Raw genomic sequence first — 25745 nt, 5'->3', positions numbered from 1 at the left:
AAAGAATAGCAAGAAACAAGAAAACTACTAATAACCTTTATCACAACCAAGACATATATTGAACATATATATGATATTTAAATGTCAAAATTACTTTTATGAGATTATAAGCACTCATGAGAAACAGTTCCTTTTCAACATGCTTATTAGTCTAAGGACGCATCTATGACATGGGTTTCATTTACAGCTACAGTTATGGGGCAATTAAGGTGTTAACCGTGCCTGTTACAGGAAGCCAGGGATTCCTGTTACTTTAAGGAAAATTTACAGTTGGCAGCTGAGCAGGAGTTAGCTGAACCACAACAAGCAGGATGACCTTTAAGCCTAGTGGGAAATGACTGTGCTTAGTTAGGGTCACCTGACTGGAAGGGGCAGTGCTCCAGGGTACATAAGCCCAGCACTGGGAAGAAGGAGGGTCAGTCTGGTAGCAGGGAGAGGAGCTCCTGATGAAGATGGCTGCAGGACAAGGACTGGCCAGCACCCAAGAAGTTCCCCAAGAGCTACAAGTAAAGTAGAAGGGGAACTTATGACTTGTAGGAAAGTTAAGATCCAGTGTGAAGAGTTTTTTTTTAGATAGCCAATGGGCATGTGTATATTCTTATTAATACCAGAGGAACAGGTGTGGTTACTGGGGGAGATTTGGAGGCTATGGAGGGCTGCCTGGTGGGCACCCGGTAACAGGCAGGCTAAGGGCAGGAGGGCTAAGGCCAGGGTGAGGCAACCTAGCCTGGGGTCAGAGGTCCAGAAGGCTGTGCAGGCTAAGGCAAGGAGAGCCAAGGTTAGTGACAGCAGTCCAGTGTGGGGTCAGGGATCCAAGGGCAGAAGATTAAAGTAACAAAAGCAGCCTGGCCTGAAGTCAGAGGGCCAAGGGCTGAAAGATGGCTATAGCCACCATGTCAGGGCCAGAGGCCCAGGGAATAGAGGGCTGAGGCCAAAGCAGGCTTAAACTGAGATGGCCAAAGCCTGGAGAGAGATTATGGCCAGAGGCCCAGAGAACAGAGAAAGTCTGGCCAGGGCCAGGGGCCTACAGGCTGATTAGAGTGTGAATGGAAGCAGCCTGGTCTATGGATTTGAGACCCAGGAGGCTGAGGACCAGGATAGGGCTATGGCAGCTGTGCAAAGGCCAGGGTCCCAGAGAGTAGGTGGCTGAGGCCACAGCAGGGAGACTGAAGCAGAATAGTCAAGGGGGAGCTAAAAGCTGGCAAGGGATGAAAGCCCAGGACAGGCAGAAGCCTGACCAAGGCCCAGTAGGCTAGGTGGATTTTGTTGATTAACAGGCAGGGCCACAAAGGCCCAAGGACAATTTAAAGCAACACTTGTGAGGCATGGGCATGGCTGAAAAAGCAGAAAGAGGCCACAGCTAGCTCTTCAGGTAACTGCTGCCTTAGGGGTATGCATGGGACTGGCAGGACCCCACTTAATGATTAAGGGGCAAGATTGAGAGCTGAGTCTGGGAGGGACCCACGGGACAAATAATAGAAGAGGGCTTACTCTGGGACCCTGGAGCAGCCTCCCTTTTTTGTAATCAAATGATTCCATTAAAGGTATGACAGGAAAGAGGAAAGGGAGGGTTACCCTAAGGGGATGGAACAGGACAGGAGTCATGTGACCACCAGGGGGCATCATGGCCACCCCTGGGGCCTGGTCCTATTACAGTGCCATAAACAGTAACAGTGCTACACATGCAGCTGGCTTATGGAGCCATAAAGAGATAAGCCAGCCACAAAGATATTCTGCAAAATATGCAAAACATCTTTGTGGCTCACTTAACATACAACACAGCAGGGCACACAGTTGCCTCAGGACTGAAGCCTACAATCAGTTGATTGCCAGCCCTAGCCTTGGGTCTATTAACCAGCTCAAAGCTGGGGCAGCCTTAGGTCTAGGACAGAGCTATTCCTTGCCCAGTCCACAGAACTGGGCTGGGGGCAGCCCAACACATCTGGTTCAGCAGGAGACATATTTGGCATGAGGCATAAAATACTTCAAATCTCAATCATGACATTATTTTTACAGCTGCCAGGGACCTAAAAAGCAGTGTCACACAGTGCCCTCCAGAAGGAACTTTCCTTAGGATCACTGAGGCCTTGTTGGATTTCAGAGTTCCCCCAAAGCCAGCCCAGGCAGGGGGGAGCCAGGCTCCTTTGCATTCACAGACCCTGCTTCAGAAAGTTCCAGGATGCAGACTTTCAGCCCCTTCATGGTCTCTGGATTTCCATGGGCCTGATTCAAGGAACTAGCATCCAGTTCTGCTCCAACAAAAGGGACTTTACCTCTTGTTGGGGCAACCTACAGTGATCCAAAGCTTCAAGCAGCAAATAGACAGCTCTGTTTCAATTAAGGCATTTACTGAGACAAAAGGCCACGCAGCCAGAGGTTTCCTTGCAAAGGTTAAGTAATTCCCAGTCCTTCCACATAGCCAAGAACACTTCCCAAAGATTGTTTTGCTGTTCTCTTTCCAAAACACCTTTCCTGGTTGTGGATTCCAGACTTTCTCTGGAAGGAGATAAATTCTTGTTCACACCCCCCTCTCCACTGTTATCCCTGTATTCAGTTTTCCTCCAGTCCTCTGGGTGGGCCATCTCACTTTTTTAAAGTCAAAACAGCAACACCGCTATCTCAGTCTCTGTAGATGCCATCTTGTCTTGTTCCAAAGGCAAGCAGACCTCTTGCTTCACTGTCTTTTTAACCCAATTTTCCCCTCTTGTAAGTTAGCCAGGAGGAAACTGAGGCATGCAACGTGATTGCAACATGAACACAGTTTGCACAGAAATATTATAACAATACCCACAGTACATCACAAATGGCATATGACTTTTAATAATCAACACTTCCTCCAGATGATGGGAACAGCTATGGGCACTAAAATGGCCCCACAGTATGCCAACCTTTTTATGAGCCACTTGGAAGAAGACTTCCTCAAGAACTGCACCATCAAACCCTTGCTGTACTTACGATATATTGATGACATCTTCATCATTTGGAGCGATAACCTGGATTCTATAATTGAGTTCCACCAGAAATTCAATAGTCACCATCCCTCCATCCGACTTGCTTTAGAATACTCCAACACCAACATCCCCTTTTTAGACACAAGGATCAGTATCCAGAAGGGTAAAATACAGACCACAGTATACAAGAAACCCACAGACCAACATACATACCTGCACAGAAGCAGCAATCACCCGACATACACCAAAAAAGCTGTGATATACAGCCAAGCCCTCAGATACCACCGCATCTGTACTGAAGAGAACACCTGGGATCGCCACCTCACCAATTTTAAAAAGGCAAGGACACTCCAGCAAGGACACTCCTCCAGAGAGGTAGATCGCACGTTTGAAAGAGCCACCTGGATACCACGTGAAGAACTGCTGCAGTACAGAAGAAAAACACCCACAAATCGCGCACCGCTGGTTATGACCTATCACCCATCCCTTGAACCTGTATGGAAAAATCCTCAAAAAATTGCAACCCATATTAGAAAAAGACCCTATTCTTAAAAAGATCTTCCCAGAGCCACCCATCCTAGCCTTCAGACAAGCACCGAACCTCGCCAACCTCATCACCAGAAGCAAACTTCCTCAAGCCCAGAACACACCAAAAGGATCCAGACCGTGCCATGACAAGAGATGCAAAACCTGCCCCCACATCTCCACCACCTCCACTATTACTACACCCCACAACGGAGCCATCAGCATCCCAGGATCTTACAGCTGCACCTCCAGGAATGTAGTATACCTCATCCAATGCACCAAATGCCCTGATGGGAGATATGTAGGAGAGACCAGACAACAACTGCGCACCAGAATGAACGCACACCGGAAATCCACCAAAGATAGAAACACCCAATTACCGGTGGGGGCACATTTCTCACAGGAGGGACACTCTCTCTCCAATCTCTCAGTCCTGATCCTCAAGGGAAATTTACACAACACATCCCAGAGACGAGCCTATGAGCTCCATTTCATCAACCTGCTGGATACTAGGGATCAGGGACTAAACATGGACATTGGATTTTTGATACATTATAATCTGCCTGGCAACTGACTCCCCAGCCCAGCCCAGCCCAGCCCCTGGCTTCTTTACTTTTCATTCCACCCAGGAAGAGCACACACCAACTGCTGCAGCGTCCTTAGCCTGACGAAAGGTTTTTGAACCCGAAAGCTTGCTTAATAACTATTCTCCAGCCATTTAGTTTGGTCTAATAAAAGATATCAAATTCACCCAAGGAACCTTATCTGCCAGAGAAAACTAAAGCACTTCAAAGTTCAAACACCCATTTAAAAAATAATAATAATCAGCTAACATTAACACTCTGAACTGTAGCAATTTGATTAGATCTCTGGTTGGTTTGATTGTAATCCTTTAAGATTATAAAGTAATTCCCCAGTAGAAACCCCTCTTAGTCCATGGTAGAAAAATCTCACTTCGCACGAGAAACCATCCACTCTTTTAAACCACAAATTTTAAAATATTTTTGATGTAACCTGAAACATTAAAGCAGTTGGCAGTCACAACTCACCACTGGCATATTTCCACAGTCCTCAAGTGAAATAGTATTGCTATTATGACAGCAAGAGAGTGATGAGGATGGAGCCAACCATCACTTGCTATGTCTGCTTGGAAGACCTAAAAAATAATTTCCTTTATCTACCTGTTTCTTTGTCATCATGAAACGTTCTTTAGGAGTGTTATCTGAAATGCTGCAGTATTCTTGCACTCTGATATCAAACAAAAGTAGAGCTAGAACTGAGGGAAGCAAGTAAAACATTTTTCTTGCTTTCCTTCTTGTTAAACAGTATCAAACATTCTCTCCCTATGGCACTGTTGATCAGTTTTCTAAGCAGTGCTTTTCCCTTCTACTCTCTTTAAGGCATCCAAATGTCTCCTCAAGAGGTATGAACTCTTCATTCACTTCATGAATAAACTTACCTTAATGTTAATGCCTGTTAATTCCATCCATAATCAGTCAGACATATTAAAAAAAAAAAAATAGAGTGCCACTTGCTATTCCCAAATTGATCTATCCTTTGAGATTTCTGAAGCCTAAACTACGATTTCTTTGAAGTTGGAATCAAATACCAGCAGCTGTAAGGAGTCCACAGGATTTAAAACTGAAATGAAAATTTAAAAAAATCCTCCTCTGTCTTTCATGAGATTCTAGCCAAATGCATGGTCTGTAAGAGTTTTATACCAAAGACTATTATTGCTTTCATTACAGACTGGTTCTTTTGTTTTTCTGGAAAATAAAACATATATCTAATTTATATATTTAAATGATATAGCATTTAACTTTGGAACTAAGTATACATAGTAAACTCTCTGGATGCATCTACATGTGAGCTTTATGGTAGAGAAGATTAATTAGCTCTGCAGTTAAGTGCCACTGGCTACACATGCACTAGTATTAGGGTGCAGTAAACGAATTAACACCACCATTACTGTCAGGAAGTCCCTGACAGTACTATCTTACAATGGAGTAAATAACTGAGCTGAAATGCATGTGAAGATGCTGGCCATAGACAAACTGCACCTGGTCAGCCAGTCTAAGGCAAGACTCCTGCCTACCGCCTAGCCACACAGCTCCGCTCTTGCAGCAACCTCATGCTCCAGCCAGCCTCTCCACCACCCAACATCACCATCTGGAGCCCAGAGCTGACCCCCATGTCCCCTACCAACGATGGACTGCTCCACCCAAGCTCAAATTGCTGTTATCCTGGGTGCACATGTAGATGCTGCTCCCAGGAGCAGTTTACTGCAGCTCAAACTGCTCCAGAGCTTTGCATTAACTGCATGTGTAAATGCACCCTCTGGGTAGAATACTGACTTTAGGCAATACTCCTATTAATTTAATAGGAACTAGAATTTTATCCTTCAAATCTATTAATGCACACTTACATATAAACAGTGAATAGGCATCCAAATAAAGAACTGATAAGCTGGTGGAGCTTCTAAGATGTGTAAGCTGAAGAAAAATGAATGCATGTCAGGGGTGCCAGAGCATGGCACATGAAGTCATTTTGCTTGGCACACACACTTCAGATAAGGGACTTGGACTGCACTGCCACAACAAGGATCGGGCCCTTCGTGGCTCTCCCACCATCCGCCCCTAGCACGCCAACATCTTAGAAGTCGAAGTTGCACTCCACCCAAAAACTGCTAACCCCTGGTATACGCTATGTGGGCCAAAGCAGCTGAGTTTGTAAGCTTTACCCACTGGTTATGCTGAACTTTTGTTTTACAAGACTCCCTTTCCTATTAAGCTATTAGAAAGTTATATACAAGCACAGATTTAAGAAAAAAAACATATGCTACACTACATGAATACACCATGAAGACTGCAAGAACAAACATACAAACAATCAAGAAGCAGAAAATGCCAACAGTTAAGGTAGTTATAGTGACAACAGCTAAGCTACTTCACACACATTATCTATCCTCAGTTATTAAATGTTACCATTAAATATTGATCTATGTTCCAGAAACACCTGGTTCATACTTTAGCTTAGTAACAATGTTAGCGTCAGGATTTTTTTTTGTACATTTCAACTTGTAACATGTAAGTGAATGAGTTCATTTATCCATGTTTGTATAGGCATGAGTTTTGTTATGACCTCAACAAACACACATCAATGTGCACCCACAGCCAGATTTAAAATAACTTGTCGAGTTATACAGCTATCAACTACCGTAAATCAGTCTAGATTATAAATCTGACAACACTCAAGCATATTTATCTTCGGGGTTTTTCCCTTAGTTCTTTAAAACATGTATTAAGAGCAGCTGTTCTCGAAATGTGTACGCAAAAGCTTTCTGCATCCCCAGGAGTTTCCTAACAAGTAAATACCATGCCATTTTGAGTAAACCCTGCCAAGTCAAGAGTAGAAATACCAGGTCTGTAAGAGAAGCTTCTTTGTGAAAGGAAGTTTAAAAACTCTCATTGCCTGCATATAAATAATTTCATATGAAGTCATTTAAATAATGAAGAGAAAGCACCTGGCATCAATGCAGCACTAGGAAATATTTTTTCCTGCTTCATTTTACTCTCATGCAGCAGTTCTTCTTTGGTCATCGGAAGCTCTAGAGTATCTCGAATAATCTGTGCTCCCTCCAATGCTTTTTTACCCATGACTAAGGATTTCACCTCCCACGTGTAGGCTTTTCCAAAACGCTCACAGATTTCTTGGAATACGACAGTATAGAGACGTTCAGTGTCTGAAAAAGAAAGGGGGAAAAAAGGAGTAATTTATAACATGCAAGGCTCATCCTTTTCAGTCTGAACTACTGCTTCTATGCTCCAAGTTTTCCCAATTGAAGACCCCATTCACCATCATTTAGGAGGCACAGAGGTATACCTAAAACAGCACATTATGTCAGCTCTCACCTTCAATGCAGATTTGCATCCAGACTTCTAGATCAACACAGAGCACCAAGTCAGTATTCTTTAAGGGTAACATTCCCATGATATAAGAAAAGGCTCTACAGTGAAGAACTGTGGCCACAGACAAACATACATTTGTAGCAGCTTCACAAGGGAAGAGCTGGGGGGCTGCTGTTCAGAATCACACAGAAGCTGTTATGCTGTAATGGTTAGGTAATGAATGACCTTTTAAGGATACAAGTGTGCTAAATCACCTCAACTTTGACCCTGGACAAAGCAGAGTTAAAGCTGGAGTGGGTTTGCTGTACCTGTATTGCTACAGGCACCAATACAAGTAACAGTTATAGATCTTGGGCAGTCCTGAGCAGCAGCTGCCCCTCCCCTTTTGAAACTGCTCTTAGGGTGCATTTGTCTACTCTCTGTGTGGACTTGCTCTTTCACCGACTTTATCTTGCATAGGCTTACAGATAACCAATGCCTTCATTACGATGCCATATTTATTCTTCAATGAAGGAAGAAAATCAGAAAAGGAATGCTGGTACTCAAGGGATGTTATTACATATTCCATTTAAACTACAAAAAATCATTTTAAAGTTATTTAAAAATGTCTTTGAACAGACGCTTCAGAGTTCCTTCAAAAGATACTACAGTCATTATTACAGCGCCGCCGGCACCATTACATTTACATATGACTGCATTGACCACACACCCGCACTTCTAATTCCAGGGGCTTCATTGTAAGAGTTAACTCTGGGCTATATTTTGCCATAGAAAGAATCCTTAGCTTGGGGAAAATCTTTGCATTTTAAGTCTGATTAGTTTTAAAAAAACCCCAAACAAACAAAACCCCCACTAAAGTACAACTTTTCTGGGGCTGGGATTCGTAATGCTGGTGAATAGGTCCAATCAAAAAGGATGTAGCTAATTAAATCTCTGAATTTAATCCTGAAATACTTTAGTTTAGTATAAATATAATCTCTGCAAGAACACCAAAAGCCAGTTTCTTACCATGCTTTCATTTTCTGTCTTCAAACTGTCCCTTGCATAGGAATCTTTCAGCTTAAGTTTGAGGTAATAGTAAAACAAACAATTTATGAGTCTGCTTCCTGTTCCCCCCTCCTTCCACATCTTTAAAAAAGCTTCCTATATTTACTGATGAAAGCTGGTGAGAAAACTGTGGACACACCTTTTAACCCCACTGAAACAAGGTGCCTAGAAAAAAAACAACCACACATTTAGAAGGGATGAGTGAGAAAATGGTCAATGTTTTCTTGAAAAAAAAAAAAAAAAAAAATTGAAACCTTTCCCCATAATGGGTATGTCACAGGATGGGATCCTTAAGGATGGCCGCGTTATCCTTAGGGCCCCTCGACCGTGCCAATTTGGCCCGCTGGGCACCCTCTATTCTCACTCTGCGCCTCACTGGCGCCTGGGCTGTGTGCACCCCAAATGCCATGCCCTCTCTGGCGCTGGGGTCTGTGCACCCCAAATACAATGCCATGCCCTCTCTGGTGCTGGGGGTCTCTGTGCCCCCCAAAGGGGTCTATGAACCCCAAAGTGCTGTGCCCTCTCTGGCGCCAGGGTCCCCATGCTGCAGTGGGCTCCCTATGAGGCCTCCTCCTTCCCTAAATAGCCTCACCCAAACCACCGGTCTTATACAACAGCAAACAAAACACAAGCCCCTGGGCTATAACGTAATACAGAAGGTCAGGGTGTGCTCTGACACTTTTAAAAGGATCAGGTTTCGTCCCTGGCACTAGGTGTCTAACAGGCTCATGGAGCCCCCTTAGCCCTAGGTGTAGCCTATCAGGCAGTTGCAGCATTACTGGGCATTTCCTCCCTGGAGGCTCCTTCCCCTCTGGCTGCTAGCAGGAAACTGCCTTCCTGGCCTCAGCCCTGGGGTTTATATATGAGCCAGGCCCTGCCCCTTCCAGTCAGCTGACCGCTGGCAGGTATGGACCAATTAACTCATTCTGGCTACCCTGGTAACCAGCATCTGGGACTCCCCACTTCCATTTTCAGCTCTTTAAAGGAGCAGGGCACCTTAGTGCTCCGCAACAAGGTACAACTGACAAATAGAAGACTTTTAACAGTTTTGAACTCCCCTAAGATCTTAATAGGAAACCAATAATTAAAAAAAAAAAATGAGACTGGAAGGGCTTTCATAAAGCAAAATAAGCAATCCAGGTTTAAGTAAAACCTGCTTTCCTTTGTTTCTGTTTTCTCACCCACAGTTTATTTAAACACTTTCAGAGCCTCTAGTCTAAGTTTCGCAATTTTCATTAGAATAGATCTATACCACTGGCAGACTGGCACACTGTATCGAAACAAACACTTTCTGGATTAACTCCCATCAAAACAAACAATCAAAACCCCTTCCCTTCATTAAAGACTGCACTTGCCAACTATTTCCTTTTATTTTGGTAAATTGGGTTTAACAGAAGACAAATTGTGCACATTTATAGTGAGAATGTCTTCTACTCAATGCTTGGCAAGTACTATATGGACAAGATGAATGTTGCTCAAAATTTAAATTCTAGGCCAGGTACAGCTGTTCAAAAAGCCCAAGGCAGAAGTGAGCTAAGTTACACACTTTAAGCATCATAGGTTAGTTCAGGAGTGAGCAGAACACACTTCTGCCCTTTGGAGGGGAGGGGGGGGGCACACAGGCTGCCTCCACTGGCCACAGACAGAAGGTTGGAGGTGCTCCCAAATGCCTCCCAGTAGGCTCCCTGCTGCTGAACACAGCCTCGTAGCCACACCTGATTGGCTGCCAGGTCCATGTGACAGAATCCTCCATCCAACCTCACCCCCACAATTGGCCAGAGGCAGCCTACAATTGGCCAGAGGCAGGGCATGTAGTTGGGGAGAAATTCTGTGCTGGCTTGGGTCTGTGACAGCCAGAACAACTGAGCGCAAGTTCAGTTCCAACACACCTCCTTGACAGTGGGGAGTTAGCAAGGGGCTAGGATGATGGTGGACAGAGACCTAACTTGAGTCAGTAGGCCATCTGGTACAGAAGTTCTATAAACCAATCTAATCTAAATCGATTAAATCTGATACTAGATCAATCCAGGCCTACCTTAGACCAGGCTCCACCATTTTTACACCAGTCTATGTGTGCTGAACTTCAGTTACCTGTGTAGACCAGTTTCTAATCACTTGTTTCAGTTTATGAACAACATCTGTACCTGGCCCTAATCTCTGGCATGGCTATAGTACAGAGGGAAGACTGAATAAAGAGGGACAACAAATAAAAACTTGGTTGTAGTCTGACAAAAACCACACTCTTTGCTGCTATACTCCATTAGTCTATATATTAGTTCATATGAACTACTACTATTAAATTGGTCTTCTTGTCCTAAGACCAGCAGATGGTTCCAATTTGAGATCAGTGACAAACATTTGGGTTATTTCCTGTCATCTCACCTGGAGTCAAGTGAACCCAAACAGTGAAGAAATATAGCACTATATTCAACACCACAGTATTTTAGTTTCAGGGTTCTGTTTCAATAACTAAAATTAAAGTTGACCCAGGAAATTCAATAAGGGCCCATTTTACTTTGGTGCGCTCCATACCAGCTTTGCAAATGGGTCAGAAAATAACCTTCAGGGTAGAGGAAAAAAAATGTCTTCTCTAACAATCATGGCAGACACTGTTTAAACAATTTAATGCAGGGAAAAAGTTAAGTTCATTACAGGTATTATCATGGTTGGCCCATAAAACACACAGGTTATATATCACAATGCCCACCTAGATCAGCAGAAATTCAAGTGACTTGGCTCTGAAAGGTGCCAAGACTGATAGCCTTAAGAAGCAAAAAATGAAAAAGAAAATCTGCTCATTTGGCACTATCAAGTGGTGTTCTCAGCAAGCTAAGGTGAAGCTGAATAACAGTATAATGCTTAAGATATGTTATAGTCCCACTTTTCCTGCGTTTCTGAAGTAGGAAATGTTATTAAATCTTCTCACATTCACCAATAAGAAGCAAACTATATGGAAATAAAATATATATATAAGGCTATCAAAGAATAAAATTCCAGAACATTAGAATTTCCTTGCAGAGGTATAAAATAACCATATTTTAAACTATCCATAAGTGACCCCCCCACCATTATACGTAAAGATTTAAGACTAAATGCCACCTGAATTTTAAGCAACATGACTGTGAACTGTTTTTTTTATTTGGTTTTTATCAGAAATACTTAATAACATCCAGATTGCTGACCTAAAAATAAACAGTTGGGAAATGTCACAGTTTACAGACCGAATAGCACTTCATGAGCAAATCTGTATATTTTAAAATATTTAATTAATTTTTTTTATTAGAACAGCATGTGCTAGGCAATGAAAAAAAGTCATGAAAAGTCTCTCCCCCAGATGCCAATACATCAACATACTTTAAAGCCCAGCAGTTTCAATGGAATTACTCACATGCTTTAATAAGGTCCACACGTAAGAATTTTGCTGAACTGGGGGCCCAAATAGCCTACTTCTTACATTTTTTCTCAACAGTTATTCATAAAGGAGTATGTTTACAGAAATAATTTTCTCAAAGGGATCACCTCCTGTCCAGTATCCTGCTTGAACTTGTGAAACTTTACTTTTAGGCACTGCAGTTAAATGCGTTGGGAATTATTATAATCCCTAGTTTCCTGTATCATAACTTCATATAATATTACTCTCGAGAAACAAAAAGGTTTTTACAGGTTGTGCCTTTATTATTGAAGAGTGCACAACCTTTCCTATTCTATTATTAAAGAGTGTTCAAGTCTTGCTGAATCCCCACTTCAAATGTCTTACACAGATCTGGAAGCTTTACGTACCTGAACAGACTTGCAGAGCTACGGCACCAACAATAAATATGGACAGCTGAAATAACCTAAAGTTAATCTCCAATCACAATCTGGGTACACTTCTTAAAAACAAGCAACACTGAGTGTATGCGTGGATTTTACACATGTAGGATGCACATACATATATATATATATATATATATATATATATTTTTTTTTTTTTTTTTTTTTGTTCTGTGTCTTCTTAGAGATAAAAGAAAACACACAAGCTTTCTCTTGGGAGTCTGTAGCAGTATCTAAGTATTAAATACTGCTACTATTCAGAGTTTTGGCATCCTTGTGAACATGGGGTATCTCAAAAAATGTTGAACAAAATAAAGTCAGGTTAGATTTCTTCCTATGCAAAAAGAAACAAAAACATAACTTTCTAAATGGAAAGAGAGAATGAATAGTGAAAGTAATTGAATTCTTAAGTTCCTAGGTAGATCTGCAAAACAATGGAAAGGAAAGGAATGAGCTAGCCAACTCTCACTGAAATTCAGTAACAGAGTAACTCCATTTTCTGTCTTTGAAAATGTTTCCTTTCCTTCTAAATCTTCTTCCTTTCTTTTACTTGGACATTATGAACATGACATACTCCCCACCCACTATATATCATGGGGCATGACTGGTTTCATTCTCAAGCTGCACATTCAATCTACAGTCATTTTTATAGTAATCCTTTTCTATAAAAAACCAGTGGCTGTTCCATTGGTACTGCTTACAGTGTGTAAAAGCCAGTTACAATAAATACAGATAAAGTGACAAGAATGACAGAAGTGCTGGATTGCTCAACTGGTCTTCCAGCTAGTAAATAAATAAAATAAATAAAGGCCAGAGACTATCCGAGAAGCTGGAGGTCACTTGGCACCATAACATACTGTAAAACCTGATCTGCTAAAACCACCACAAAGGTTCTGAATTAGAAGTACAGGTTTATCTAGGTTAGGGTTGTATTTGTCCTCATTTCAGTATCTAAATAACTTGACTTAATCAACTGCCCTTGGTTTGAGAAGACAGCTTACAACAAAAAATTAATGAATGAAGTCTGGCTTTGGAGGAGGGTGTTATCTACGTGTTTCTTTCTTTTTTTAATGAATTCTGACAATTTACAGTATATCCAACAGAAAAAAAGTTACAAGGCAGGACAACTTCATTTGATTTACTTATGAAACCTACAAGTTTGTTAACAGAAAGAAGACCAGAGACCTTAGATCCTTTAAGGAATACAAAAGGCAATCTAGTTACAGATGATGCAGTCTTTAATGCCATTTTTACTTCTGTCTTCACAAATAGGGGCACATGAGGTTTACTTAGACACATTGTACATTGTCATATTGGCAGGGAAAAGTGGGATGCACCCTAATGTAATGAAGGAACTGGCTGAGAAAATTTCAGAGCCATTGGCTATCCTCTTTGAGAACCCTTGGAGGTCGGATGAGATTCGAGATGACTGGAAAAGGGCCAATACAGTACTCATCTTTAAGAAAAGAAAGAAGGAGAATCTGGGGAATTACAGTCTAGTCAGCCTGACCTTAACACCTGGGAAGATCATGTAATGGGTCTTCAAACAACCAGTTGTGAAGTTGTGAATCCGTTGAGGAGAGCAAGGTGAACAGAAACAGCCAGCATGAATTTACCAACAAGTCATGCCTGACCAACCTGATTTCCTTCTGTGATAAGCTGAAGGGGCCTGTGGGTGGGCGGAAAGCAGTGGATGTAATATACCAGCGGTGGCCAACCTGCTGCTCCAGAGTCACATGCGGCTCTTCAGAAGTTAATATGCATCTCCTTGAATCTTTGCTTCCAAATGGAAGCTGGTCACCTTGTGCTTGTGTGAAGATTCAAGGAGACGCATGTTCATAGGCGACGCATGCGGGGGACACACCCCCGTGAGACCGGATGCCACCGAAATCACCATCGACTTCTGTGGCCAGTCACCGCTCGCCACCCACCCCCTCCTTGATGTTGATGTGGCCGCCAGTGTTTGCAGGTGGTCCCCGCTGCTGCCTACAAATGATGCCCCACCCCAGGCTCAGAAGGCACCAGTCGTTCATGACATATTAATTTCTGAAGTATCGCATGTGGCTCTGCAGCTGCAGGTTGGCCACCCCTGTAATATACCTTGAATTAAGCAAGGCAGACAAGGTTCCTCAGGTGAATCTGATATCTTTTATTAGACCAACCCAAATAGTTGGAGAATAGTTATTAAGCAAGCTTTCGGGTTCAAAAACCCTTCGTCAGGCTAAGGAAGTTTCAGCAGTTGGTGTATGCTCTTCCTAGATGGACTGAAAAGTAAAGAAGCCAGAGGCTGGGCTGGGGAGTCAGTTGTCAGGCAGATTATAATGTGTCATAAATCCAATGTCTATATTTAGTCCATGATTTTTAGTATCCAGGAGGTTGATGAAATGGAGTTCATAGGCTCATCTCTGGGAAGTGTTGTATAAGTTTTCCTTGAGGATCAGGACTGAGAGATTGGAGAGAGAGTGGCCCTCCTGTGAGAAATGTGCCCCCACCAGTAATTGGGTGTTTCTGTCTTTGATAGATTTCTGGTGTGCATTCATTCTGGTGCGCAGTTGTTGTTTGGTCTCTCCTACATATTTTCCATCAGGGCATTTGGTGCATTGGTCTGTGGGTTTCTTGTATAATGTGGTCTGTATTATATAAGAAACCCACAGACCAACATACATATCTGCACTGAACCAGCAATCACCCTAAACACACCAAAAAAGTTGTGATATACAGCCAAGCCCTCAGATACCACCGCATCTGTACTGAAGAGAACACCAGAGATTGCCACCTCACCAATCTTAAAAAGGCTTTCACCCAACAAGGACACTCCTCCAGAGAGATAGATCGCACGTATGAAAGAGCCACCCGGATACAACATGAAGAACTGCTGCAGTACAGAAGAAACCCCCCCCCACAAATCACACACCATTGGTTATGACATATCACCCCTCCCTTGAACCTGTACGAAAAATCCTCAAACAATTGCAACCCATACTACAAAGAGACTCTATTCTTAAAAAGATCTTCCCAGAGCCACCCATCCTAGCCTTCAAACAAGCACTGAATCTCGCTAACCTCATCACCAGAAGCAAACTTCCTCAAGCCCAGAACACACCAAAAGGATCCAGACTGTGCCAGGACAAGAAATGCAAAACCTGCCAACACATCTCCACCACCCCCACTATTACTACACCCCACAACAGAGCCATCAGCATTCCTGGATCTTATACCTGCACCTCCAGAAATGTAATATACCTCATCCAATGCACCCAATGCCCTCATGGAAAATAGGTAGGAGAGACCAAACAACAAATGCACACCAGAATGAACGCACACCGGAAATCTATCAAAAACAGAAATACCCAATTACCTGTGGGGGCACATTTCTCACAAGAAAACCACTCTCTCTCCAATCTCTCAGTCCTGATCCTCAAAGGAAACTTACACAACACTTCCCAGAGACGAGCCTATGAACTCCACTTCATCAACCTCCTGGATACTAAAAATCACGGACTAAATATAGACATTGGATTTATGACACATTATAATCTGCCTGACAACTGACTCCCCAGTCCAGCCTCTGGCTTCTTTACTTTTCATTCCATCCAGGAAGAGCACACACCAACTGCTGAAACTTCCTTAGCCTGACGAAGGGTTTTTGAACCCAAAAGCTTGCTTAATAACTACTCTCTAACTATTTGGGTTGGTCTAATGAGATATCAGATTCACCCAAGGAACCTTGTCTGCCTATGTCCTTAGACCAACATGGCTACAACCAAGACCCCTTGAATTAAGCAAGGCTTTTGACACTGTCTCTCATGACATTCTCATTAACAAGCTAAGGAATAAAGACTAGATAATAGTACTGTAAGGTGAACACGTAACTGGTTGGATCATTATGCTCAACGAATAGTCTTCAGTGGCTCAATGTCTAGCTGGGATGAGGTATTGAAGAGGTTCCTTGGGATCTGCCCTGGGTCCAGTATTATTTAATAGCTTCATTAATTATTTGGATGATGGGATTAAGTGCAGGCTTAGCAAATTTGCTAATGACACCAACTTGGGTGGAGTTACAGACAATCAGGAGAATAGGGTTAAGAAACAGAATGATGGTAGAATGGAAAGATGGTCCAAAAATCGAGCAGACAAAATTTAATGACGACAACTGCTTAGTCCTGCACTTGAGACACAATATCTGCGTGCACAAGTACAGATTGAGAAATGACTGGCTAGGCTGCAATACAACAGAGAAGGACTGGGGTGTTATAGTGGACTCTAAACTGAATACGAGCCAACAGTGTATTCTTGTTGCAAGGAAAGCCAACAGCATACTGAGTTGTACTAAGAGAAATGTCACTTACAAATCAAGGCAAGTGATGCATCTGCTGTACTCAGCACTGGTGAGGCCTCAACTGGAGCACTATGTCCAGTTTTGGGCCCCACAATGGACAGATTGGAAAGAGTCTAGTTGAGTGCAACAAAATGGTTAGATGGCTGGGCAGCAAGACTTCTGAGGAAAATCCGAAAGAGCTAGGGTTATTTAGTATGGAGAAGAGAAGAGCGAGGGGGGAGCGGGAGATTTGATAAGACTTGAAATACCTGAAGAGTGATGACAGAGGGGATGAAGATGTGCTATTTCTGTGGCCATAGAAGACAGGAGAGGTAAGAGATAACGAGGAACTTTCTGAATATGAGGGTAGTTAAACATTGGAACAGGCTGCCTAGAGAAGCTGTGGAATCTTAATCCCCGTACATTTTAAAGAGCTGGTTAAACAGATGCTTGGTTGGGGTGGTTTAGTTAGGGACGATCCTTTCTTGAACAGAGAGCTTTGACTAGCAGACCCTGTGAAGTCCTTTCTAGCTGTCCTTTCCTGTGAACGTAACTTACTTGTACACTTTAGTTCCTTTGAAGAAGTACGTCAAATGGTTTGATCTTTCTCTGAAGAGGTTAGTAAAGCAGAATTCAAATGATATAAAGTTGAATGCTACATTCTGCAAAGATATGTTGAAATCAGGTCCTAAAATTCAAATTTGGCTAGTTCTGTGCTTTCTTTCACAGGGATGAAAGAAAGTGACCTGAAGAAGGGAGAAAGTTTATGTTCCAATCATAAATTTTAAGCACCACAGTTTGGATGCAAGATTTTATCCCAAAGTGGCAAGGTTTATTTTCTGGAACCAATTTAGCCAAATGGGGGGGAAATCTTAACAAGATTCTTGCTTAGCACAGAGGAAATTTCTTTAGATTGTATCACTAGTGACACTGAACAAAACACAGAATTCCATGACTTTCAAAAGAAGTTTACTGTCAGCCTTGATAACATCTCTTTTATCCCCCATAGTTTATGCGAGAGAGTACAAGGTATGCAAGCTATTGAAAGGCTCACTTTGGAAGCAAAGAATGAAAACAATTATAGAACTGAATATAATTTACAGACCTGAAAGACTTTCTTGCACTGATGAAAACACTGCTGGCAAGATGCCGCACAGTAAAAAGTATTAACTTTGTTGAAGTTGACGGCAAAAATGCCCTGTTAAACAGAACACAAGTTGCTTCTTTATCACAAGTGCCACTCCACTGATGGCAGATTGGTGGTGATAACTGTGACAGTGTTCTTTTTTTCTATTTTATCAACATTTTAAAGGATAGTGCTAAAGGATATAGGAGTTAAGCACACACATGAAAAGAACTAGGAACACTGAACATAAGATATTTTCCAAAATACAGCCTAGGACAGGAGTTTGCATCCTCCTGTCCTAGGCTGAATCCAGCCAGTGGATGTCCAATTTGGCAGAAGTATCTGTAGCACAAAGCTGCACTCTGCCATCCATCCCTGTAGCTCTCCTCTCTGCTGTGGAGCCTGCTGCTATGTTGCATCTGTACTTCTTGCACTGCAGAGGGGTTGGAAATATGCAGTGAGAGTGAGCTCAGGCAACTGGTGAGCGCTGCGAAGGGCGCAGAGACTTCCTGCCCACAGCAACAGTGGGACTCCAAGGTCCACTTGGGCCAGGAAAAGGCTGCTGACTCCTGGCCTAGGATGTTAGCAAGGAACCACAAACCCAGAAAGGGAGAGAGGAGACAATAGATAAAAGAGAGATTCAAAACACTGCCTGTTCCAAATAGCACAATGGCTTTGGCTTTAATACAAGGAGTAAAGGGATGAACTAACTGCAGTGTGGCAGACTTCCAAAACAGTATTGTGGAAGGAGGTCACTTAAACAACCACATACAGTGCACTGTATATTGATCATACCCAGTCTTTCCTATCCTTCTCCCCCTGTGAAAATCTGGCATGTCATCCAGCAAAGCAACACTATCTGGCCCCAAGGCATTTTTACAGTTGATCCCTTGATTTGGTCAACAACATGACTAATTTTAAATACATTTAGACTTGCTCTTAACATGATTAAATACTAAGCTCTTTTTGAAGAGAAATAGTTTCTCCCTTAGACACAATATAATGATCTTAAATTACAACACGGGAAATTTAGGTTGGATATAAGGAAAAACTTTCCATTCATAAGAATAGCTATGTGCTGGAACAGATTATCTAGGGAGGTGACAGAAGCTCCATGCTTGGAAATTTTTAAGAGCAGGTTAAACAGACAATTGCATGGAATGGCTTGTGTAAGGATGATCCTACCTTGAGAAGGAGGTTGGGACTAAATGACTTTCTGAGGTTCCTTTCAACCCTATTCTTTATGGGTGCCTAATAGGACTGGGTGCAGCTTTGGTCCCTGATTCGATTTGGTGGAGATTTGGCCCAATTCAGTGGCCGAAGCTCCAAATCAAATCAGGAGACCCTTTAATCTCTCTGAATCGAATTGGAAACCGCTGAATCAATTCAGAGAGATTCAGAAAGATTCAGTGACTTGGATATGGACACAGCTTTAAATGTTTTTTCTACATACCTTGAGATACCAGGTGGCTCGTGAATGCTGCAATGGTGGGGCAGATTGAGCATTCCACAGGAGCATGGGGAACTCCCCAGAGCGCTCAGCAGCAGACCCGGAAGCGGATCAGAAGCACTTCCAGTCCACTTCCGGATCTGCCAGGTACTGTGCTGGAGGCACCCCCCCTCGGTGCCTCCCCAGCTCAGCAACTGATGCCTCCTGGGGGGGGGCATCTGGAGTCCCACTGTGGCTGATAGCCGAGCCGGGGGGTGTGGGGGCATGCGCTCAGCGGTGGACCTGGAAGTGGACTGGAAGTACTTCCAGGTTCACCACCGAGCACGCGTACCAACCCCACCCCGTGGGATGCTCCATCTGCCCCAGCATTGCAGTGTTCGCGAGCCGCGCCTGGTACCTCAGGGTATGTAGAAAAAAAACATTTCAAGCCATGTCTATGGCCAAATTGTTGGTTCTCCGAATCAGCATCGAATCTTCAGATACAGACTCAGCTGAATCAAATCAGGAACAGTGATCCGAATCAACAAATCAAATCACTGTCCCCAATTCAGGCTGAATTCAAATTAAATATGGCCCATTTCACACACACCTAGTGCCCACACACGTGCAGGAGGCTGCTGTGACACCTTGTAATTATAGCTTGTCAAAGTAGGCTTGATTAATCAAGTCTGCCGGAGCGCAGTAATTACTGTGTTCCAGCAGACTCCAGCATCATGTATATCAGCATCCCCACACTGAAAAATGGTGGCAGGCGTGCTTTAACCAAAGCTCGTTCAACGAGCTTTAGTTCAAGTGCCCCTGTAGCCATTTCTCAGCGTAGGAACAGTGATACACATGACACTCCAGAAGCTTTAAGTAGAGCAGCTCTCGGAGCTGCTCTAATTAAAGCGCCCTCCCTCCCCCAGTCTTGGAGCACATGTATAGATGCCCTATAATTCTATAATCCTAAAGTGCTGCATGAGGATCTGTTTTCATTTTTAAAAATACAGTTCTAGCCCTCATGGAAATACAGAAAAGTTTAAACTACGAAGCTAATGAATCCTAAGAGTATCTTAAGATTTATCCTATGATTTTTGAACTTGAAAATAAGGCAGTCTCCCACTACTACTTATTAGAAGGGGGTGGCCAAGATAGACCCTGTGGGTTGGAATCATCAGGAATGAACAATGGATATCAGTGTATTGGAACAGGACTGTCCAACTTCTGAGATGGGAGTCGCACACGCCCTGGGGCTGCCTTCCTGAACTCCCCCTGCCTCTGCACACCCATCCCACCTCCCTTAGCTGTGCACACACCCCAGCCCACCATGCCACATACAGTCCAGCTCCCCACTCTCCATGCACAGCCTAGCTTCCCCCCCGCAATGCACAGCCCAGCTCCTTCCACTGCACATAAAACCTAGATCTTTCCTTGTTCATGCATAGCCCAGTTCCCCCTCCTGGCCATATGTGCCATATGGGCAGCACCACCTTCCAGATGTGCATGTCCTATGACAGCCTACCTCAAGTACACAGCATGGGTAGCCTGACTCCCTCTGTCTCTAAGCACACAGCTCACACAGCCTGGCATCCTCCCCCACCCCATGCACAGCAAAGGAGCCTGTCCACCTACCGCCACCGTCCCACCCCCAGAAGCTGGGACAGGAACCAGAAGCCAGAGAATGGAGGGGGAGCCTGGAGACCCTGACTGCCACCAGCCCAACAACAATGGGTGGAGTGGTGGCTGGGCAGAAGCCTGCAGCTGCATGTGGCCTGTGGGCCTCCAGTTGGACAGCTCTGTATCAGAACACATAATGAATATCTAAGATGGTTTTAGCAGAAGTGAAGTTCAAAAGGGATCTGTTAAAAGGCATCTATGTGGTTTTTCATGCAGCTGTCAAATGGCTATCCCAGCATAGATACATTTCATCCATAAACATCTGACACTTGTGTTGGCATCGGACTCCAGCCCCAGGCTACACAAATATCAGCCAAATTTGCTCAGCTTTGGCAGAGACAAAGCAGATTCAAAGTTTGAGGGCTTTCTGAGTACAGACCATGTGGTAAAGTTGCTGTTCAATTGCAAGAAGTCAGTGCAAGTAACCAAAGACTAGCTGTCCACCAAGCATGGCTCTTGGGCTAGGGACAGACATTCGAAAAGCCTGAGCCTGAATTGATTCAATCTTTGCAAGTTAGTCTAACCTGCAAAGCTTGAACTGATTTGGGAGTGGATAGACATTCCCTTTTAATTCCAGAAATGCAGGCACATGCCTGCAGTGGCTCAGACTAGAAGCTGGGGGTGGGGCTAGAGCAGCCCTCCCTTCCCTTCCACCAAACTGGGCTGAGGGGGGGTGTGGCCAGGCCCTGGCAGGACACTCAGATTAGCCTAGCACGGAACTGATAACAGTGTTTATCACCCCAAACTCAGTGTTTATCACCCCATTAAGAAAACAAGAGGGACATTACCAGCTACCTGCTGAATCTGCCACTGTCACAGCACAGACCATAGCCAGTATGTGGTCTGCTAGCTAATACACAAATACCTCTCAGCAAGGCAAAGGGGCGGGTGGAATTCCTGCTTAGCACGAAGTGGTGAGGAGGAGAGGGGGAGCAGCCTGCAAGTCTCTATTGGGACTGCAGCCAGGGAGCAGAGGGGAGGGGCCACCCCTGCAGTGAAGCCCACCCAGCCTAGAGAGAGCATGTCAGGATGCTGGGGGAGTCTGGTTTAAGCTAAAACAACAAGGCACCTGGGACAGACATTGCATAAGACAGTTTGACCCAAATCAGTTAAGTCTGATGCTACATTCACAAAGTTTATCTAAAACCAGTTTCAACCATTTTCAAACTGGTTTATGTGCACTGAACATCTGTTCTGTTACAGGTTTAAACCAGTTTCTGATCACTTACGCCACTTTATGTGTAATGTCTGTCCCTAGCCCATATGGATAAAAGGAGGTGGCAGCAGCAGAAGCTCCCTCCCCCCCCCACTCTCCTCTGCTTCCTCCTGCAGAGCAGTGAGGCTTCCTTCTGCTTGAGGAAGCAGTGGCGGCAGTGGCTCCCTCCCCCCAGCCTGCCTGCCTCTTCCCGCAGAGCAGCAGGACTTCCCTCCATCTAAAGGCAGCGGCTCCATCCCTCCCTGTCAGCCTGCCCATCTCCGCCTCTTCCTGCAGAGCTGTGGGGCTTCCCTTCACCTGAGCAGAGGTGGCAGTGGCTCTGTCCCACCTGCTCTGCTCCACCTCCTCCTGCAGAGCAGTAGGGCTTCTCCAACCTGAGGAGGTGGCAGTGGCGGGTCCTCTCTCCCCCTTGCCCATTCTCCCGCCTCCTCCCACAGAACAGCAGGGTTCCCGCCTGCCTCCATGAGGTGGCAGCAGCTCCCTACCTGCCTGAGGCGGAGCCGTAGCAGCCAATCACTGCCAGCCCTCTCGGCAGCACATGCACAGTTGCCCAAAAGTGTTACGGACAGACAGACACACAGACAGACTAGGCGCTTTATTATATTAGAATAATTCCTGAAAATTCAAATTCCTGTTGCTAATTTGAGTGATGGTTTATTTATTTTCTATAAGTACATAAAATAATTCATTGAAATGACCAATTATTTATCTTTTGGGAAAAGGTATTGGGAAGATCAGCTCATTGATTTCTAAAATGTTACTAAAGACTTTTTTCCTCAAGGAAAAGGTTCAGGACTCTCTGTTTCTCTTCCTGTTTGACACTTTTTATTAGAAATCCAAGTTTCTGCTAAAAATCTAACTATAAAAATGTGTATTTCTCCCAACAGACTCTCGCTGATTTGTCCTTCTAGCCTTATGTCACTTGGAATAATCAATCGAAGAAACAGATGAAACTGACCACTGAAAATGAACTGACTGTAGTATTTTTCTAGGCCTTCATACAGTGCCATATTCATCATTAAAGGATCAGATATGAACAAAAACATTTAGACAGTCAATGCAGAGCCTACTTGGATATAAAAGTAATTAATCAATCAATCAAACAGGAACATGGTTGCTTAAAAAGGAACTGAGTAGGTACCAGGCATTCAAATTCCTATGCTGCAGTCAGTAAGATCTTAGCAACAATATCAGTATGCAAACTTCTCTTGGCCACAGCAACAGCTAAGTCTTCCTGGCAGGACATTCTACAACATGCTTATGAGAAGCTTCTTGTCTTGTCAAAGCAGGATACCTCTTGTACAAGGTACAAGATACACTGGTGACCACACATAACTATTCTGCTTAAATGGTGACTGCCTTCATGCAGAGCAAGATACTGTTCAAAAAGTGGTTTGAACTACATGTGATCAATGGAGCAGACGTGGGCCCGAAAGCAAAAGATGAATGTGCTATCAAAGTCTGGAGAATTAAAGCAACAACAGTCATATATTAACATGAACCATATCCAGGGAAGTGTATAGAAAGTCTATGTTCTTCTCGACATATGTGCAAAAAATCACATAGCTAAACCAACCACTTAAAGCAAGCATTAAAGGAAATCATTTTAAGAAAAGAATATAACCTTAAGAATACAAGAGGAGGACGATTCTGCTTTCTGGGAAGAAAAAGCACAATGGGATTTGTAAAACATGCTTAAGTGACCTAGACACCCAAGTCTCACTGACTTTCAGGATTTGCACCTCTCAAGTGCTTAAGTGCTTATGAAAATCCTGCCTGGGAGCACATTTGATTTACAAAAGTTTGGTTACATTTTAAAGGGTACCTGACATCTAGTAGGAAATGAAATTCTCTTTTCCTGCAAAACAGCCACTGTTCTAAAATTAATTACACCGTCCAACCAGAAAAAGCACTACTAAAAAGACCACACACCGAGAGGTATAGCTTAATAAAGCCAGACTCTCATTTTGCTTTCAAGAGATTTTGAAAAGTAAGCTTGCTGAAAATCCACATTACTATAGGATGCTAAGCCTAAATAGAAAAAAAAAAAAAAATCTTGGTTGTGGACTTAATTCTTGAAGTAACAAAGCATTTTATATTGCCTGACTGCCTACTTTCAAACGAGGGTTTCAAAATAACTACAATCTCCTACAACAGTATCTTCTTTAGTAGTCTTATCCTTTGAACCTCTGACTCCCAATCAAAGGTTAGCACACCTGAAGAGAGTCAGACCTTTGGGACTCACTCAACAACAAAGATGGAGCAAGAAGAAGGTTGTGTTTTATGAACGATACTAGCCTTTCTTTGAAAACAATAAATCAAATAAGCTGGGGTCTTATTTCTCTGCAGTAGGTTAGGGGACAATTTCCACTAACTTCAGTGGGCTGGAAGATTTTGTTTTTACTTGTTTTAAACTACAATAAGCTTGTGTATAAATGATATTGTAAATTACCACACCTTACATTTTCAATAAGAATCAAATGAGATCCCCTGACTTGATCCTGAATAAAAGGACTTCTGGGTTTGGGAAATGCATGGTCATACTGCCAGGAAGGAATTCTTAACCCCAGGAAATAAAGTTGTTAGTTAGAAAACCCTGTGTTGCTACCAGTCGTACTTTACCAGGGCAAAGGCCAGATGAGGTTTGATAGTGTCACACCTATTCTATTAACATTTCCCAGGCAACATTTTCACTTACAAAATTCAGCCCAGGTCACAGACTTCATCTTGCTGAAATAAAGCAGTATATTCCAATTCCAATATGTGGAGGGAGGGGAGAGGGAAGGACATAATAAATGTATTATTCATACTTCAACTTCCCCCTCTCAGGCCCCCAGTACACAGTCATTTAAAGAAGGGACAATCCATGCTCGATGTTTAAGTTGAAAGAAGTGTATTTTACCTCCCAACATCCATGTGGAATTTTTGAGGGAAAAAGCTATCTGGCTACAATATCCTGTTTTCAGTCTCTATTAACTAGAAAATCTTTAGAATGATGCTTTGGGCTAGACCCCCCAATATAGAAACTGATACAGGGAAAGATACCTGTGGGTATTTCATGTTGGATCACACATAGCACACAGTCTCCCTTCCTTGTGCTACAGCATGAAAGATAGAATCTTACTGGGAAAACTTAGCCAAATGAGGCAAATAACAGCCAGGAACAAATGAATTATAAGGCTCATTATAACTCATAAACTCCACACTTTCAGGAGTTCAGCCAGCACTACTCCTAAGTCTTTTGCTTGGCCCACGTTTCTCTAATATTACCTTACTGTTTTCAGACAAATTTTACACCATCATGCAGAGTGACACCAAAACGGTTTTTGGCCCCACACCTACTTTTTTTTGTTTAGTAAATAAAACAATATAAAAAAATGTTTTAACCAAAAGGGTTTTGGTTAAACTTTTATGACCCCACACTCTCCAAAGACTACAATGAATTTCCAAAGATTTAAATCAGTAAATTATGAGACAATGCATATGCCATAAGTCTAATTCATGAGAGAATTTAAGGAAAACTACGGAGATGGAAAAAAGTTTGTGGCTGTTGCTATTAGGGCTATATCTTCAGTGCTCTCAAAGGAGACAGGCTGTGTCTTATTTCACTAGAGAACTGTTCTGGGCACAATTGAAAGGTTATGTTATGATTCCATTTTGAATGTGACGGCTTAAGAGTTACAGGAATCACTGCTGTGTATCCTATTAAATAAAAAAAACCACTCATACTGAGAC

At 43.1% G+C, this 25745-nt stretch overlaps 1 protein-coding gene across 3 annotated transcripts in view; it reads right to left on the bottom strand.

Annotated features, from left to right (window-relative positions):
• PUDP (pseudouridine 5'-phosphatase) overlaps nt 1–25745 on the bottom strand; it is a 113702-nt gene that overhangs the window by 64703 nt on the left and 23254 nt on the right. For all 3 annotated transcript variants that reach the window (XM_014600340.3, XM_059720933.1, XM_059720934.1), the window contains one exon: nt 7000–7218. In XM_014600340.3, coding sequence (XP_014455826.1) covers nt 7000–7218 — 219 coding nt within the window. The remainder of the gene's footprint in view (nt 1–6999; nt 7219–25745) is intronic.

The sequence above is a fragment of the Alligator mississippiensis genome, chromosome 1 (assembly GCF_030867095.1).
Source record: "Alligator mississippiensis isolate rAllMis1 chromosome 1, rAllMis1, whole genome shotgun sequence".
Taxonomy (NCBI): Eukaryota; Metazoa; Chordata; order Crocodylia; family Alligatoridae; genus Alligator; species Alligator mississippiensis.
The sequence above is the reverse complement of the archived record's forward strand: the minus strand, read 5'-3'. Positions and strand labels throughout refer to the sequence as shown.